At 42.5% G+C, this 18,173-nt stretch overlaps 1 protein-coding gene across 3 annotated transcripts in view; it reads right to left on the reverse strand.

Annotated features, from left to right (window-relative positions):
* Positions 1-3,755: 3,755 nt before the first annotated feature.
* PAAF1 (proteasomal ATPase associated factor 1) overlaps positions 3,756-18,173 on the reverse strand; it is a 35,039-nt gene continuing 20,621 nt past the window's right edge. For 2 of the 3 annotated variants that reach the window (XM_028516736.2, XM_028516737.2), the window contains 6 exons: positions 16,273-16,467; positions 13,727-13,818; positions 10,734-10,849; positions 9,207-9,289; positions 7,720-7,802; positions 3,756-5,708 (listed from right to left, as the gene is read on the reverse strand). In XM_028516736.2, the coding sequence (XP_028372537.1) occupies positions 5,631-5,708; positions 7,720-7,802; positions 9,207-9,289; positions 10,734-10,849; positions 13,727-13,818; positions 16,273-16,467 (647 nt within the window). In that variant the 3' untranslated portion in view covers positions 3,756-5,630. The remainder of the gene's footprint in view (positions 5,709-7,719; positions 7,803-9,206; positions 9,290-10,733; positions 10,850-13,726; positions 13,819-16,272; positions 16,468-18,173) is intronic. The other variant, XM_036028823.1, reaches the window with a different exon arrangement.

Genomic DNA, 18,173 nt, shown 5'->3' on the forward strand with positions numbered 1-18,173 from the left:
GCTGTGAGTTTGTTGCCATTTTACTGTTCATATTTTTGAAATATTTTATTTATTTATTTTTAGAGAGAGGGGAAGGGAAGGAGAAAGAGACGGAGAGAAACATCAGTGTGGGGTTGCCTCACATGGCCACCACTGGGGACCTGGCCTGCAACCCAGGCATGTGCCCTGACTGGGAATTGAACCAGCGACCCTTCGGTTCACAGCCCATGCTCAAACCACTGAGTTACACCAGCCAGGGCTACTGTTCATATTTTTTTATCTTCTTTTTCTAAGATAAATCTCTTTAACATTTCATATAATAAGGGCTGGATGACAATGAACTCCTTTAACTTGACCTTATCTGGGAAGCACTTTATCTGCCCTTCCATTCTAAATGATAGATTTGCTGGAAAATCTTGGATGTAGGTCCTTGCTTTTCATGACTTTGGATATTTCTTTCCAGCCCCTTCTTGCCTCCAAGGTTTCTTTTAAGAAATCAGCTGATAGCCTAATGGGAACTCCTTAGTAGGTAACTATCTCCTTTTCTCTTGCAGCTTTTAAGATTCTCTTCTTATTTTTAATCTTGGCTAATGTAATTATGATGTGCCTTGGTGTGTTCCTTCTTGGGTCCAACTTCTTTGGGACTCTGTGAGCTTCCTGGACTTCCTGGAAGTCTATTTCCTTTGCCAGATCAGGGAAGTTCTCCTTCATTAGTTTTTCAAGTAAGTTTTCAATTTTTTGGTCTTCCTGTTCTTCTGGCACCCCTATGATTTGGATGTTGGAATGTTTAAAGATGTCCTGGAGGTTCCTAAGCCTCTTCTCATTTTTTTGAATTCTTGTTTCTTCATTCTATTCTGCTTGAACGTTTCTTTCTTCCTTCTGCCCCAAACCGTTGATCTGAGTCCTGGTTTGCTTCCCGTCACTGTTGGTTCCCTGTACATTTACCTTTATTTTATTTTTCATAGCCTTCATTTTTTTCCTCTAATTTGCGACCGTACTCAACCAATTCTGTGAGCATCCTGATTACCAGTGTTTTGAACTGTGTATCTGATAGGTTGGCTTTCTCTTCATTGCTTAGTTGTATTTTTCTGGACCTTTGATTTGTTCTTTCATTTAGGCCATTTTGGGGGGGGGCGGTGGTCTCTGAATGCCTGTTATGTAGTAAGGGGCAGAGCCTTAGGTGTTCATTAGGGCGGGGCAACCCAGTTGCTGGGTTGTGATGCTGTATGTGGGGGACGGGTCAAGAGGGAACAATGGCGCTTGCTCTGCCCCCTCCCAGTTTTCAGTCACTTTTCCCGCTTCCCGCAAGCAAATTGGGCCCTTCTGTTGCTGATTCCCATGTGGGTGGGTGTCTAGGACCCTGTGAGTCTCTCCAATGAACTCTCCTGTGAGGCTGAAAGTTTCTCCTGGCACCTCAACCCCCACAGGTGTTCTCTGTCAGTGATTTGAGGCTTTATTTCCCCCCGCTGGGGCCCTGGGTTGCATGGTCTTTCTTGCTTCCCAGCTGTTCTTCCCGATTTATCTGTGCACAAATGTGGGACCGCCCGCCCTGCTCCACCAGCCACCACCTTGCCATGAGTCCTCTCTGCCCCAACTGTCGTCTTCACCCCTCCTACCGGTCTAGATGAATGTTTCTTCAACTCCTTGGTTGTCCGACTTCCATACAGTTTGATTTTCTGTCAGTTCTGGTTGTTTTTTTGTTTTTAACTTTGTTGTTGTCCTTATTTTGGTTGTGCGAGGAGGCACAGTGTGTCTACCTATGCCTCCATCTTGGCCGAAAGTTGATTTCCCAGTTTTTAACCCAAGGTCTTGTTGCTGTTCCAGGATCCCACCTAGGATTCCGCATCACGTTTAGTTGTCCTGTCTCCTCAGGTATCTTGACTACAACTGCTTCTCAAATTTTCCTTCTTTTCAATGACTTTGACAATTTAAGAAGCACTGGTCAGTTACTTTGGATTTGTTTGATGCTCTTCTTATGATTAGGATGGGGTTTTGGAAGGAAGATCACAGAGGTAAAGCACCCTTCCCACCACATCAGATTGAAGGTGCACAACAGCAGTATGACTTCTCACTGGTGATGCTGAACTTGACTGCCTGCTGAGGTGATGCTTGTTAGGTCTCTCCACTGAAAGGTCGCTTCTGTTTTTCCCTTTCCGGATTGCACATTTTGGTGGGAAGTAGTTTTGAGGCAACCCTTAGAGTGAGAAGTTCTGTCCTACCTGTTTGAGGGCAGCAGTGTATGCATGAGCCAAAGGAGCAGAGAAGAGACAGGGAGAGAGAGAAAGAGAGAATATAAATGATAAACATAATAAAAAGTTAACAACTGTCCTGGCTGGTGTGGTTCAGCTGGTTGGAGTGACATTCCTTAATGGGGGGTGGGGGTTTGATCCCCTGTCCAGGTGGGTATAATCCCTGGTCCAGGTATATGCAGGTGGGGCAACCAACAGACGTTTCTCTATCACATTGATATTTCTTTCTCTTCCTCTATCCCTCCTTCTCTCTCTAAAAGTAATGAAAAAGTGTCCTTGGATGGTGATTGAAAAAAAGAAAGAAATTAACAACTGTCACCCTGGCCAGTGTGGCTCTTTGTTGGAGCATTGTCCTGTAAACCAAAAGGTCATGGTTTGGATTCCTGGTCAGCACACATGCCTGTCTTGTGGGTTTGGTCCCATGATCAATGTGTGTACGAGAGGCAACCAATTGATGTTTCTCCCTCACATCGAGGTTTCTCTCCCTCTCTTTCCCTTTCTCTAAAATCAACGCGCATGCCCATGGGTAAGGATAAAAAAAAGAAGTTAACTGGGAGGAGATCTGGGCGGGGATACAGTGGAATCCTTTGTACTATTATTGCAACTTATTTGTAAATTTGAACTTCAAAATAAAATAAAGTAGAAGAAATATATAAAAGAGGTCTACAGAGACTTGAGTTCAAGAAAAAGAAACCTTTACTTTGCAAGGCTGTTGTGAGGACTGTGCTTGGCAGAGTATTTACTCAATAGCTGATGCCACAACTGGCTTGAGAAACAGAGGTAGTATTTCTCACAAGAAGTCACAAGGGGGCATCAGAAAACCAAGAAACAAGGTCTAGCACAGAGCTCACTAGGCCTCTAGTGCTATGGATGGGGGTTGTCCATCCTTCCTTACCCAGAATGCACTCCTCAACCCAAATCCTCAACCCAAAAGAAAAAACAGCTTTGTCTGTTGCCAACTAGGGATTTTTCCATTCAAAGTGGACAAGGCTTTGGGCACCTGAGAGCTAGTCTCTGCTCCTTCTGTTTAATTCTGGATTTCATGGCAGCTTTCAAGGGTCGTTAATTCCGTAACAGCCAGGATACTAACCCTGGAGCCCTATGACAAGGAGCTCATGAATGTGACAGCAAATGGAGAAGAGTGAGCCCTGGAATGGGGACTCACAGCCATAGTTGCCATGTAATGAACTTGAGCCACATCCTGCGTCACCCTGTTTTCTTCATCTGACTTCCTAGAGGTACCCCATGGACCTCCTAGGAATCAATGTTTCTGTGTTCTGGACTGTCTCTTTGGGTCACCTGACCCTATCACAAATGCCCTTAAGTGAAATAGCTCTATTCCCAGAGGACTCGTGACCACATGGAGAGGAGGAAAGAGCACAGACCTTGCAGACAAACTAAGCAAGGACCAAATCAAGGCTCTGGTACTTAATTTCTTGAGCCTCTATTTTCTTTTCTGTAAAACAGGATTGCAAGGATTAAAGAAATAAATAAAGCACCTAGAACAGAGTAGGTAGCCAGTAAATTAACTACAGTGTTTTATTTTCACAATTTTGTTTAGCAATTAGCAACAGGTAGAAAAAATGGGATTTAAAGTTAAAACAGAATAAGCAAAAAGTAAAAAGGACTCATGGACATGGACAACAGTGTGGGGTTGCTGGGAGGAAGAGGGTATAAAGGGACTAAATGGTAATGGAAAAAATATAATAAAGATTTTAAAAAGTCAAGATAAACTGTGTTCAAGTTCCTGTTCTCTATGACCTTTGGCAAATCACATCATCTCATTAAGCCTCACTACTAGAATGTCTCAAGGTAGTAATAAAGATTACATGAGCCCTGGCTGGTGTGGCTCAGTGGATTGAGTGTCAGCCTGCTAACCAAAGGGTTATCAGTTCGATTCCCAGTCAGGGCACATGCCTGGTTTGTGGGCTAGGTCCCCAGTAGTGGGTGCACTAGAGGCAACCACACACTATGTTTCTCTTCCTCTCTTTCTCCCTCTTTTTTCCACTCTCTAAAAATAAAGAAAATCTTTTAAAAATTTTCATTATCTCTATAAAAAAAAGATTACATGAGAATATACCTTTAAGAATTCTGTAAATCATACTATTACCCCAGACAGGAATTACCTTCTTCCCTTAAATAAATTCCAGAACTTTGCCTACATGGCCCACCTCAAATGTGGCATGATCCAAGAAACTTTCTCTTTAATAATCTCTAAAATGTAAATTATATGGTATTCATGCTCTGGAAGTTAAAAAGAATGAGTGAAGTCCAAATGTATTGAGATGAAAAGAACTCAGAGTCACTGAGTCAAAATAAGCCAGGGAATACATACCTTATAATTTCATTCTTATGTTTAGAGAAAAAAAGAAGTAACTATGTCACACCCTTGCTTAAAAACGCCTTCACGGTTCCCCACTGCCAACTAAGTGAAGTTCAAACTCCTTACTGGCATGCAAGCCCATTCACTATTTAGGCCCTGCCAACCTCTCCAGCCTCATCTCCTACAGGCCAGCCTGGCCACCCCATGAGCCTTGGGTTCCATCTATGACTAAAGTGCCCTTTATCATCTCTTCCTCTAGGTCTCAGACTTCGGCAAACATCCAAATCATGGAAGGCTTGTTAAAATATCGATTGTGGGCCCTCCCCTAGAATTTCTGATTTAGGTCTGAACTAGGGCTCATGGATTTCTAAGTTCCCCGGCGATACTGATACAGCTGTTCCAGGGACCGCACTTTGACAGCCCCTGCCTTCACAATCACCTGTGTACAGGCTGACAGTCCAAGTTGGTTTGCCTGGACAGAAAGTCACAGGTGGCAGAAACCGCTCAGTCCAAGGGAAACTGGGGTGGCTGCTTTTCCTCCCTGTATAAAAATCTTTTCCAGGTTGCTGCTTATGGGACATTTCCTGCTGCTGTGAAGCAGCCTTTCTCTATGGCCAGGCCAACAGGAAGCACCCGAGAAAGGAGTTCCATCAGCTTGACTGAGTTTTTGCTGGAACAAGAGTATTTAACAAAGTTTTTCAAATTCAGACTTCTCCAAATGTATTCTCTTTATTTCCTTCAGAGAACAGGCTTTAGTCCTCTGGTCCTGTAAACATTTAACACAACTGGTGTGAGATCAAACTGTAAGCAATCCATAACCTCACCCTGTGTTGCTGGGGTGACTTTATACAAGAAGTTGGGGCAAATGCAGTGAGCACATGTGAGCTCCTTATTCAGCTCAAATGAGTCTTGTTATGGAATGACAGTTGTGCATGGCCAATGGAGTTGGCTTTCTGTGACTTCCAAAGGGTGCCCAAGACAATAAAGGGCATGGTTCTTGGGAAGGACTGATGACGTTTCTGCTCATTGTTGATCGGGGTCAAAGGTTTTTGTTGAGTAGGACTTCTCTTTCCGAGGAATCAGAGGTCGGAGAGCTGATAGCGCCGCACAAGACCATCTCGGCAGCATGTGTAGATCTGCTTCTCCCACGTGGCCACCTGGAACACAAAAGTTCACAGCCCAAAGTAAGCCTGGAATTCTTCCATTTCAGAAAGATACAGCCTAGTCACTCATCCTCTCCTAGTACAAGGGAGTCTGAGAAGCGTTACTGACTCCAAAGACAAGAAAAGAACTATATTCACATGTATTTTAAAAATGGCTGGCCAGAGTCAAGTGCACTATGGCTACAGAACAGAGATCCTAATTAGTCAAGTGGAGAGCAAACCCACTAGTGTTGTGCATGGTTTAGTGCAGAGAGTCTAAACCCTCTGGACTACCTGGGGAGGAGATGGTCCACAGACAGCCCTGGGTATCCCTGAACCTCATACAATTGTATATAAACCAGTTCTCAATACGTGCCTTTTTTCTGAGAGTTTCATTGACTTCTCAAAGAAGTCTACGACTTAAAGAGGGTTAAGAATCCCTATATAGTGGACATAGCATGAATTCAGGAGTGAGCTTTTGGAATCTCAGGTTGGGCAGTATGCAGTGACATGACCACAGGCTACTTCCTCAACTTCCTCTAGGCCCATTTCCTTATTTGTACAAAGAAAATGACATGTTCACTTACAATATAGAACACTATACAGAAACTTTTAGAAATGAAGTGGATCTATATCCATTTGTACGGAAAGAGCTGCAAGATGATAAGTAAAAAAAAAAAGTCATAAGACCACATACAAGGTCTATCGGGAAAAAGTCCAGCCACTGTTAATATAGTGAGAATGGTTTGCATGATACCAATGTAATGTGACAGCCAACCAGTGTGGACTGGAATGCACATGTGTGAACAATGACAACTTCACTGTACTAGTCAGTAGGGCTGGTAGACGCCATTGACTGAGCATGTGTACTGTGTGGCTGTCAAATTCAAAATGACTGAATGAGTTGAAATTTTACATTAAGCTTGAACATTCCTCCACAGAAACTATTTGCATGATTCAGAAGGCCACAGCTATGGGCAACTGGTGATTGGCAGCTTCATCACAACAACGTGCCCCTCATTCATCATGTCTGGTGCAGAGTTTTTTGTGAAACAGCAAATCACCCAGGTGACTCAGCCCTGCTACAGCCCAGATTTGGCACCCTGTGCTTACGGCTTTTTCCAAAACTAAAATCACCTTTGAAAGGGAAGAGATTTCAGACTGTCAATGAGATTCAGGAAAATGTGACAGAGCAGCTATGGCGACTGGGAGAACTGTGTGAGGTCTGAAGGTGGCTACTTTGAAGGGGACTGAGGTGTCATTATCCTGTATACAATGTTTCTCATGTCCTGTATCTTCTTCAATAAATGTCTCTATATTTCATATTACATGGCTGGGTACCTTCTGGACAGACCTCATATATAGGATGATCCCAATTATGTACAAACTGAGATAAAACTGTATTATTTACATAAATACATAAACACAAAAACAGTCTTCAAAGATATGTGTCAAACTGTTAATGCTGGTTACTTCTGAAAAGAATTGAACTAAAATAGACTTAGAGGGGACTTTTAAGTCTGTATAATTCTGTACTGCTTGAATTTTTATAGGCAGGTAATAACTGTATAATTTTTTTAATTAAAAAAACAGGAATAATAATACCTACACTTCAAGGAATAATAACATTTAATCAATGAGATAATATATATAAAACATCCATCACAGTATCTGGTCAATAAATATTATTTCCCCTTTTATTTTTCTCTTTCCTGTTTAATCAAATAAGACAATCACTCTTGAACTAATCATAATAATAGTTAATATTTGGAGAATATTTTAAATTTACAAAGAGCTTTCATATGCATTATGTCACTATTGCCCTCCTTTTACAGATGAACTGACAGACTGGGGAGGTAAAGTAATTTTTCAAGTTTCTAGATCTGACTCAAAATTTTGATTTCTTTCTATCTCATTCCTAAGTATTTTATCACCCGAATAATCACAAAATAGCTGGATTCAGTCTCCTCCAAAGCTCTAGATCCATGTGAGACTCCCCGAGACCGGTCTGCAGTCGGACCTGTACCTTGTACACAGGGTCGCAGTCGGCCCCAGTGAGCTCAATGACATAGTCTAGGTCTTGCTGGACAACGAAACAGCTTCCATCACCTAAAGCAAAAAGAAAATTGAGAAAACTGAAAAGACAGCTACATGCAAAGGAGTTTTTTTAAAACCTCAATATTTCAGAAGATAATCCTAAGACCCAGAAAGGCAAACAGGTCTCATGATGTAGGTCAAATATGAGGACCTAATGGTGGCTGCCTAGAATGCTGAGCTAGAGAGGATCTGCAGGCCGAGTGCCTTCTGAGAGAAGGCTTGTCTTTGTTTTCAAACCATTCCAAAGGGCCTCATAGATCACCTGTTTCCAACTCCTGAAGTAACTACAGAATTCCCTCCGCAGCACCTTGCAGAGTAGCCAGCCAGTTTCAGTGGACACTTTTTTGGGTTTCACCAGTCTTTAATGTCCTGGACCCAATCCAGGACACCACACTGACTTAGTTGCCAAATTTCTTCAATTTCCTCTGTTAACTGTTTTTGAATCACTAAATGAATCTAATCTAAAACCACCATAAACCTGGACTTCTTATTAAGTGAAGTAGTACAGTTTCCTAATTATTGAAGCCATTTTTAATTGGGTCCTGTTACTAAGAGCCACAAACACCCTAACTGATACCCTGAGAGACTCAGGTAGGATGGTCCCTCCAGCCCATACTGTCTCGTCTTCTCACCTGCATCACTCCTGTGAAGATTCACACTGTCCCTTAGTGAACACCTTGTTCCAGGCATTTCCCCCAAACCCACTCCCCAACTCCAAATATCTTGTCCTGGCTACACCACTTTACCTGGACTATTTATGTAAAGCCTCAAACATAGGACCTACTGCATAGCAGGCACCTAGTAAATGACAGATTCCTTCTTTTTGCTCCCTTCCTTCATCTGTGACTTTGTACAAACTATAGCTTTGCCTTGCAACGTTCATTTCTCCATCTCCTGCTGGTAAGATACTCATCGGCACACACGTCGCCTGGTCTGTGAAGACATCGCTGCAGCACACCTACCACCAAAGCTAGCTGTTCTCCACGTTCCCATAGAGTTTTCGGCTGCAGTGCTTATCAAACTGTACTCAATCACATATTCACCGCTGTCCGTCTTACTAACTATAAGCTCCTTTAGGGCACACTGTAACTGATTCGTTATTGAAACTCAATGTTGTACAATAAGGAACAATACATTTACTCTACCAATGTTTATTGAACACCAACTACATAGTGGGCACTGATCTAAATGCTGGGATAGTAGTACAATGAATAAGCCACAGTCACTCCTCTCAGGGAACCTGGACTGGAGGGGGACACAGACAATTATAATGCAGGGTGATAAACATTATGTGATAAGCACAATATACCAAGCGTTCATGGAGGACCGTGCCCCTAGCCCCAAAGACCAGGCACTTAAACCTATGTTTAATTGAACCACATGGAACCATCCGTCTCCACTGGCCCCCAGACCCACCTTGGCTTGCAATGAATCCATCTCTGAATCTCAGGAGGGACAGAACTGGAGCTCCTGATCTGTGGATGACTTGTACTGGAGCCCTAGGATTCGAGGTAAAAGGGGCAATTTTAGCTTTTTTCTTCAAAAGCAATGCCTGAGTATATAGTACTAACCACGTGACAGCAAACAGGACGTAGGTGAATGGAGATTCAACAACCACACAGCTTCTTTCCTGCAAGACCCTTAAATGGTAGATCAAGATAGTGCATTCACACCTTGGAGTACATGTAAACATGTCTCTAAACATGTCACTGAGCTGAATGAACCTGGTCACCTCCGGCATCTCCAGTTGTCAGGGAGACCTGACAAGGGTTTAACACAACAATGTTAACAATATGTTAACCTTTTTACTTATAGACAATTAAGAAAGAAGTGAAATATTAAAGTTGTCAGACTTTGTAAAACAAAACGGAAGATATATATATTACATGTAAGAGTGATTTTATAATAGTAATCAGAGATTCCCTGTCTCTGAGGAGGCAAAAACAAGTACAAAAATAAAGTAACAAATTATGAAAGAAAAGTATAAGCTAGTCACTCTTTAGCTGGAATTTCTTCACTGCTCTTGGAATAAAGTCCAAGCTCCTTAGGCTGGTATGCAAGTCTTTTCTAAGCAAACTTGCACTTTCCTGTCTGGCATCGCTTCTCACTGCTGTGCCGCTGCAGGGCACACACCTGTCATACTAAACTACTTCCATACGCCCTCGTGCTTCCCTACGTGCCGTTCTACCCAGGGCAGGGCCCTTTCTTCCTGACTTGTAACTTCCTACTGGACAAGGTGCAGTGAAAGCCTCAGATCCCTGGGGACGCAATCTCACCTTCCGGCCTCTCCTTGATGCTTCCGCCCATCCCTGTGTACCGCCCTTTCAGCCCACTGGTCACCGCACCGTGACAGTCCAGTGTGACTATCAGACTCCAAATGCCTCCTTTCCTGTCTTTCAGTGTCCTGCACAAGCCAGAGCCGTTCAGTATCAGCTGAACAAAGGAAGGAAGTAGGAGGAGGAAGAAACTGTAGACACTGAAAAATCCTGGGACCAAGGCTATGTGATTTTCTCTGGATAGCTTTAAGACCAGAAGAAGGCCTGTTTTAGATAGGTTATTATAAAAGCTAAATAAAGAACCAGACCTGGCTTACTTGAACTTGAAAACCGATCAGTCTTAGGCCAACCCAGATCTAACACCATTGAGAAAATTACTGAGCTCCCCAAAATTAAGTTTGACAATCACTTTAAGTGAAATATTAGTTTAGTATTTAAGCTTAATTTCCAAAGCAATCACTACACTTGGACAATCATGACAGTATGAGTCAGATTTCCTTTCAATATGACCCTAAGAATAATAAAAAAAAACCAGACAATTCACACCAGAAAACCTTTATAAATGGAAAAACATACCCTTGACTCAGCAGTCATCCATATGCTACGCTGCAGTCAATAAAAACCCCCACTCTGTAGGTCTACATCACGCAGACGCGTGGTGACTCACCTTGGACTCCTCACATCCAGCTGATAAATGTTTCCATCCTGTGTCCCAGCCAACAGCAAGAAGCCAGAGAGAAAAGTACAGCAGTTGAAGGCATCTGAGCCAATAAAGTGGAATATCTGGGAACAAGTAAGAGACAAAAATGCTACTAAAGCTTAATTTGTTTCCAGGAATAAACAGGCATGAAGAAGAGAAAGTTTACTATTTGTGGAGATATTTTCTTTCTTCCCCCGTAAAGCATTCTTAATCTAAACTATACATTCGTTAACTGAGGAAGAAGCACTCCCAGGATTTCAGGAACCTGAGGCTGGCTGAGGACTTCTTCAGTAGTTTATATCATAATGTATTCTGAGGCAGCGATTTTCTTTTCTTTTCTTTTTTTTATTTTAATCATTGTTCAAATACAGTTTTCTCCTTTTTACTCCTAATCCAGTCCCCCCTCCTACCCATCCCCACTTCCCTCCCATTACCACCCTCCCCTTAGTTTATGACCATGTGTCCTTTAAGTTTGTTCCTGTGAACCCTTCCCACTGTCCCCTTAAATTCCCTCTACTCTCCCCTGTGGGCACTGTCAGCCTGTCCTCTATTTCAGTGTCTTTGGTTATATTTTGCTTGTTTCTTTGTTTTGTTATTTAGCTTCCTGTTAAAGGTGAGATCAAATATGGTATTTGTCTTTCACTGCCTGGCTTGCTTCGCTTAGCATAATGTTTTCCAGCTCCATCCACGCTGTTGCAAAGGGTAGGAGCTCCCTCTTTCTTTCTGCTGCATAGAATTCCATTGTGTAAACGTACCATAGTTTTTTGACCCATTCATTTACTGATGGGCATCTTGGTTGCTTCCAGCATGTAGCTATTGTAAATTGTGCTGCTATGAACATCAGGGTTCATAGGTTCTTTTGAATTGGTGTTTTAGTATTCTTAGGATAGAGTCCCAGCAGTGGAATTGCAGGGTCAAAAGGCAGATCCATTTTTAGTTTTCTGAGGAAGTTCCATACTGCTTTCCATAGTGGTCGTACCAGTCTGCAGTCCCACCAGCAGTGCACTAGGGATCCCTTTTCTCCACAACCTCTCCAACACTTGTTGTTTGTTGCTTTGTTTATGATGGCCGTTCTGACTGGTGTGAAGTGGTATCTCATTGTGGTTTTAATCTGCATCTCTCTGATAGCTAGCGATATTGAACATCGTTTCATGTGTCTTTGGATTTTCTGTATGTCCTCCTTGGAGAAGTGTCTGTTCAAGTCCTTTGCCCACTTTTTAGTTAGATTCCTTGTCTTCTTAGAGTGCAGTCTTGTAAGTTCTTTATATATTTTGGAGATTAAACCCTTGTCTGAGGTATCATTGGCAAATATGTTTTCCCATACAGTTGGTTCTCTTTTAATTTTGAAACTGTATTCTTTAGCTGTGCAGAAGCTTTTAATTTTGATAGAGGCAGCGATTTTCAAACTACTAACCCTCAACACACTGACTCACAGGATCTTCAACACCAAAAATCCTCCCTTTTCCTGTTTTCATTACAACCTTCCATTTGAGAAACAGTTGTAATTCACACATTTAAGATTTGCTTCATGTCACTTCTAACCACCTTTTGAAGGGAAATATTTTGCAGGAAAAGAAACAAGCTTAGCCCTGGTGGGGTGACTCAGGTTTGAGCATTGTCCTATACACCAAAAGGTTGTGGGTTCGATTCCTGGTCAGGGCACATACTGAGATTGTGGGTTCAGTCCCCAGTTGGGGCGGCAACCCATTGATGTTTCTCTCTCTCTCCCCAACCCTCCTCTTGCCCTAATGTCAATAAAGATATCCCTGGGTGAGAATTAAAAAAAACAAACAAACAGAAAAAAGTTAAATAAACTGGTAATTTAAAGAACCACAATTCTCCCATGTACTTGAAAAAGGAAACGATCTGATTTTTATTTATTCCTTACTGTTAGCTCAAATTGATCATTTCTCCCTTGAATATTCTACAAAGGAAAGAAACAAAGGAAAGCAAAACAAAACAAACAAAAATCCTTGATTTCTCTTTGGAAGTAAAAGCCAGCATGCAAATTCAAGAGTGCAAAGGCAATATGATAAAAAATGGTGATGTTTCTGGAACAAACATTGAAAATGGAAATGTTACCAACACAATGACACAGCAAAATAAAATGAAAATACACACCCTATGGCTAAACCAAATCATTAAAGTTATCTGACTGTTGGAAAGAAATTTTAAAAATCTAATTCACGGAACTCAGAGTTTAATTAAGAATACAGTATATTCAGCAAAACCCCAGAGGATGAGGGAAAAAAACCAACTAATTCTTCTATAAAAGACAGTTCTGATCATTATTTGATCTAGAGCCCTGATGCTTTACTCAGAATTTCTTCATATTACCTCAGAGGTAGAAAGGGGTCTATATAACCTCATTTCACATATGAGGGTCAAGCAGGAAGGTCAAGAGGGAAGGAGTGGCTTAACAAATAACAAAGGTCACAAAGCAATAGAGCATTTAATCTTCATCACATAACCCTATGAGGTAGGTCCTACCAGGTCCAGTTTAATAATGAGGAAATTGAGGGTCAGAGAGGTTAAGTAACCTGTCCAATGTCATAGCCATTAAAAGGAAGAGCTGGGATTTAAATGTTGCCCTATAACAAACCCCATGCTTTTAACTGCTACAACGTACTGCCTCTCACTCATGTAATTTTCTTAAAAGGTGAATACAGCGAGCATGTAGAAATATTTTTTTAAAGATTTTATTTATTTATTTTTAGAGAGGGAAGGGAGAGAGATAGAGAGAGAGAGAAACATCAATGTGCGGTTGCTGGGGGTTATGGCCTGCAACCCAGGCATGTGCCCTGGCTGGGAATCGAACCTGCGACACTTTGGTTCGCAGCCCGCACTCAATCTACAGAGCTATGCCAGCCAGGGCTTAGAAATATTTCTAAAACAGCTTATCAAGAATCAAAGTGATCCAGTGTCCCCAAGAATTCAAAGATTTTAGAGGAACCACTTGCCGGCTGCCTGCTCTGTAGTCCCAAGCACTGAAGCTTCTTATCTTCCTGGGCCAACAGCAGCATTTTCGATTCTGTTCCAACCTCCCGTTCACCTGCATGACAGATGAGCTATGTCAGTAACGGGCTAATCAGCTGGCAGTACCCAGAAAGCACAGATACTGATGGCTGTTGACTGAATTACTTTGTTAGTGATTCACTCATTAATTTTTTTAAAGGTTTTGTTTATTTTTAGAGAGAGGGAAAGGGAGGGTGAAAAGAGAGGGAAACATCGATATGAGAGAGAACATCGATCGGTTGCCTGTTGTCTCTGTTCCCAACTGGCAACTGAAACCACCAAGTAGGCACATGCCCCAACCGGGGATCAAACCCACAACCTTTCACTCTGCAGAATAATGTCCAGCTAACTGAGCCACACCAGTCAGGGCCACTGATTAATTTTAAAAAGCACTTATTATGTTCTGTATCTTGACTGTGGTATTGTTTATATGACTATACACATTTGTCAAAACTCACAGAAACTGTACAATTAAAAAGAGTGACTTTTATGTAAAATATATTTCAATAAACACAACTTAAATATATTATTATTAAGTCCTTTGTAAAAAATGTGACAAGATACCATACTAGGAGCAGAGGTACAACATTGAACAAAACAGTCTCTGCCCTCAGGTTTCTTCCAGTCTGGAGGAAATAAAATGTATTCATTCACTAAATATTCATTGAGGGACTACAATGTATCGGACACTATTCTGGGTGCCGAGGAAAACAGTGATGTACAAACAGACAAGGTCCTTTAGGAGTTTAGGGGAATGAGGAAACAGTGGAATAGGTAGACAAACAGGATACTTTCAGAGAGTGATGAGTTTTAAAAAGAAAATAAAACAGGAAAATATGACCAGAAATAAATAGACAGTGGGAAGATTGAGGGGGGGGGAAGGTAACTTTAAATATAAACTTCAACTTTAAAAAGGCTCCTTGGAGTCAGCTTTTCAACTGAGACCTGAATAGTAAACAGAAGCCAGTCATGTGAAGAGTTTCGAAAAGCACTGGCCAGCAGAAGGCATGTGCTAAAAAAACAAACACAAGGCCTGTGGCTGGGACACAGTGAGCCTGGCACAGGGCGGTGTGCCGTGAGGCTGGAGAGGAACACAGGGGTCAGCAAGTGTGAGGGTTTGTGATAAGCCATGGTGAGAGGTTAAGATTTTAATGTATGTCTAAAATAGTAGCGACAAACAACAGTGACAGGGGCTTGATATGTGCTTTTTAAATGACCACAAAGGAGAAGAGTACAAGGGACAGATGATGATAGATTGCACCAGCATGCTGGCAGGAGGGAGAGTGGGAAGGAGAAAGTAAAGAGGAAAAATTAGAAACACTGTGAAGGCAGAGATGACAGACTTTGCTGATGTGGGACATGAGGAAAGGTGGGGGTGGATGGTGAATGAATCTTGGGCTTTGGGCTTGAGCAAACCAGAAGACAGGGAAAAACAGATTAGGGGGTGGGGTAGGGATGGGAAATAAGAAACTCCCTGTCAGACAGGGCAAGTCTGAGCTATTAGACTTCTAAACATAGTCAAAAACTCAGGCCTATACTTTAGACATACTTTTGGAAATCACCACCTTAAATACAATACTTAAAGCCATCGATCATCTAGGGAGAAACTGTAGTTAGAGCTGAGGGCCCTCCAATATTTAAAAGTAGAATAGGCCCTGACCAGGGGGTTCAGTTGATTAGAGTGTTGTCCTGATATGCCAAGGTCATGGGTTCGATCTCTAGTCAGGGCACACACAAGAAGCAACTACTAACTGCATAAATAAGTGGAACAACCAACTGATGTCTCTCTCTCCCCTCTCCCCACTTCCTCTCTCTTTCTCTCTCTCGCTCTCTCTCTCTCTCAAATAAAAAAAATACTTTAAAGGTAGAATAAAGAAAATTTATAAAAGGAGACTAAAAAGCAGCAGCCAGTGAGGTAGGAAGAAAAGCAGTGCAGTGTGGTATCATGGATGCCAAGGAAGAAAAAGAGTCCTGAGAAGAGGAGCTGGTTACGTTGAACCTGTAGAGAATCCAGAAAGATAAGCACAAAGCAGTAACGCTGGATCAGGCAACACGGAGTGGAGTCCCTGCGGCCCCTGCCCCAGCTTCCATTTTCCCATCCTGCCCGGGCTTGTCCGTTCACCCAGAACCCATTCTTCCAGGCTCAAGTCAACTTCTTCTGTGACATCTTTCTCATTGACACTGACTTAAAGCACTCTCTTCTTCCAAGAATCACTGTTATTTCAGTTAAGATTTTATTGTCCTGTTTTATAGGCATTAGTCTCATCTGATATGAAACTGTAACTACTCAAGTATAGTAACTATGACATAGAGCTCCTCTGCAGATTCCAAAGCAACAGGAACAACAGGTTTGCAATAAATACTAATCTAATGGTAGAAATCAAAATACCAGCTACAGAGCAGGAAAGGAAAAGGAAGAAAAGGAGAAACTAAAGCAAATACTGAAGGGGCCTAGGAAACAAAATAAGCTCACATATCATTATGAACTTACTGGGCGCCTGCTCAGGCGAGCCGAGGTTGATGGAGTTGTCAGCAGCACCCACAGCCACTCCATTGATGGAAGAACCACAGTCCGCAATGACTCCCAGGCAGGCTGACCGCCCACAGTCCCAAAGTCGTGCTGTTCCATCCCGAGAACCAGATACCACATTCCTCCCCCGCTCAACAATGGCTGTATCTAGGATACCTGGCAAAAGGGAAAATAAAGACCCTAAGATGGAGTAGGCAGTAAAGAAATTACAAGGGCAGAGAACACAGATCCACATAAATGACTCCATTCCTTCACAGATGTACTGGACATAGTCTACATGCTGGGCATGTTCAAGTGCTGGAAAAACAAATACATAGAACAGAGGAGTCCCTGCTTCCCAAGAGCACAAAGACTAGCTGTGAGAGCCCTGGCTGGATAGCTCAGATGGTCAGAGCGTTGTCCCAACATGCCGAAGTTGCAGGTTCGATCCCTGGTCAGGACACATGCAGAAGTCAACCAATGAGTGCATAGATAGGTAGAACAACAAATCAATGTTTTTTCTAAGTAAGAAAAAAAAAAAGACTACCTGTGGGAGACAGGCATAGAAAAAGCAGCTTTGGATTTTTTTGGTGTGTGTATGTGGAGTATTCTAGGGTAGTGTTTTTTTGAGATTTTATTTTGGCTTAAAAACCTGTTTTTTAAGCAAAAATTAAATAGACACCTTAGAGAGTGCCATATGAAAATCACTGTCTTAAAAAGACCTGCTGCTTTCATTGAGAACTAAATGAAAGGGTTAGTCTCCCCATCTCATAAGAGAGGGTATGACTTCTGATCTGGCCAAGATGGACGAGCCCCATTCCTCCCAGGTCTTTCTTCTTGCAGCTATAAAAATCTGGACGTAACGCAACAAACAAGCACAGGAAGACTGAAAGATGGAAAGAAGGCAGACCACCGATGGCCCTCAGGGCTTGAAGAGCAATGAGTTCTCTAGATTTCCTTATTGCTTCTCACATATCCCGGATGGGACACTGCAGAAGCTTCTAACATGGAACTGAGTAAAACACTAGGCACAATTTAAAAAAACAAACAAACACCAAAAACTCCCAGAAAAGTCTATTGCCCCAGGCAAAAGCCTGGGACAGAGATGGCCTGTGAGAACAGAAAACCCACCCCACTCAAATAGCAACAGGAAAACCGCTACCTCTCCCTCACCCGAAGTTTCAGTGGGGCTGAATCAGGAATGATCTTCTACCCCAACCCCAAGGAAGTGAGAGGAAGCAGTCTCATCCCTCCACCCAGTGACACTGACCAGGCCCAGCTGGGGACAGTCAGCAGGGTCCAGAGGTGAACTGAGCCTCCACCCCCACCTGACACGAACAGGTGGAAAGAGGCAGAATAAAGTCGTGGGAAATGGCACTCCACTTTCCCCACCCACCCACCCTGGTGTCAATCAGCAGGAAAGTGAGCTGACAAGCCCCCTTGAAGGCAAGGAGGTGGTACAAGTTGAGGTGGCTGCAAGTCATGGACCCACTTTCACCAGGGCCAAGGGGAAGCTGAGCTACCACCTCACCTGTTTACAAAGAGGCCCTATGAACAGTACTTTGCTCTTGCTAGAGTGGTGTTATAGGAGCCCAGCAGGAAGCTATTTGATCTACCACCATAGATTTGACAAGCCCTAACACCATAATTTGACAGGGACTGCCTGCTAAAAAAAGACCAAATAAGATTCAGAGTGTTATAACATCCAAAATATCCAGATTTTATACTTTATTTTTAAAGAGAGAGGGGAAGGGATGGAGAAAGAGGGAGAGAAACTGATCAGCTGCCTTCCATATATGCCCTGACCAGGGACCGAACCTGAGAACTAAGCATGTGCCCTGACTGGGATTCAAACCTATGACTTTAGATTTGTGGGATGATAC

The sequence above is a fragment of the Phyllostomus discolor genome, chromosome 6, assembly GCF_004126475.2.
Source record: "Phyllostomus discolor isolate MPI-MPIP mPhyDis1 chromosome 6, mPhyDis1.pri.v3, whole genome shotgun sequence".
Taxonomy (NCBI): Eukaryota; Metazoa; Chordata; class Mammalia; order Chiroptera; family Phyllostomidae; genus Phyllostomus; species Phyllostomus discolor.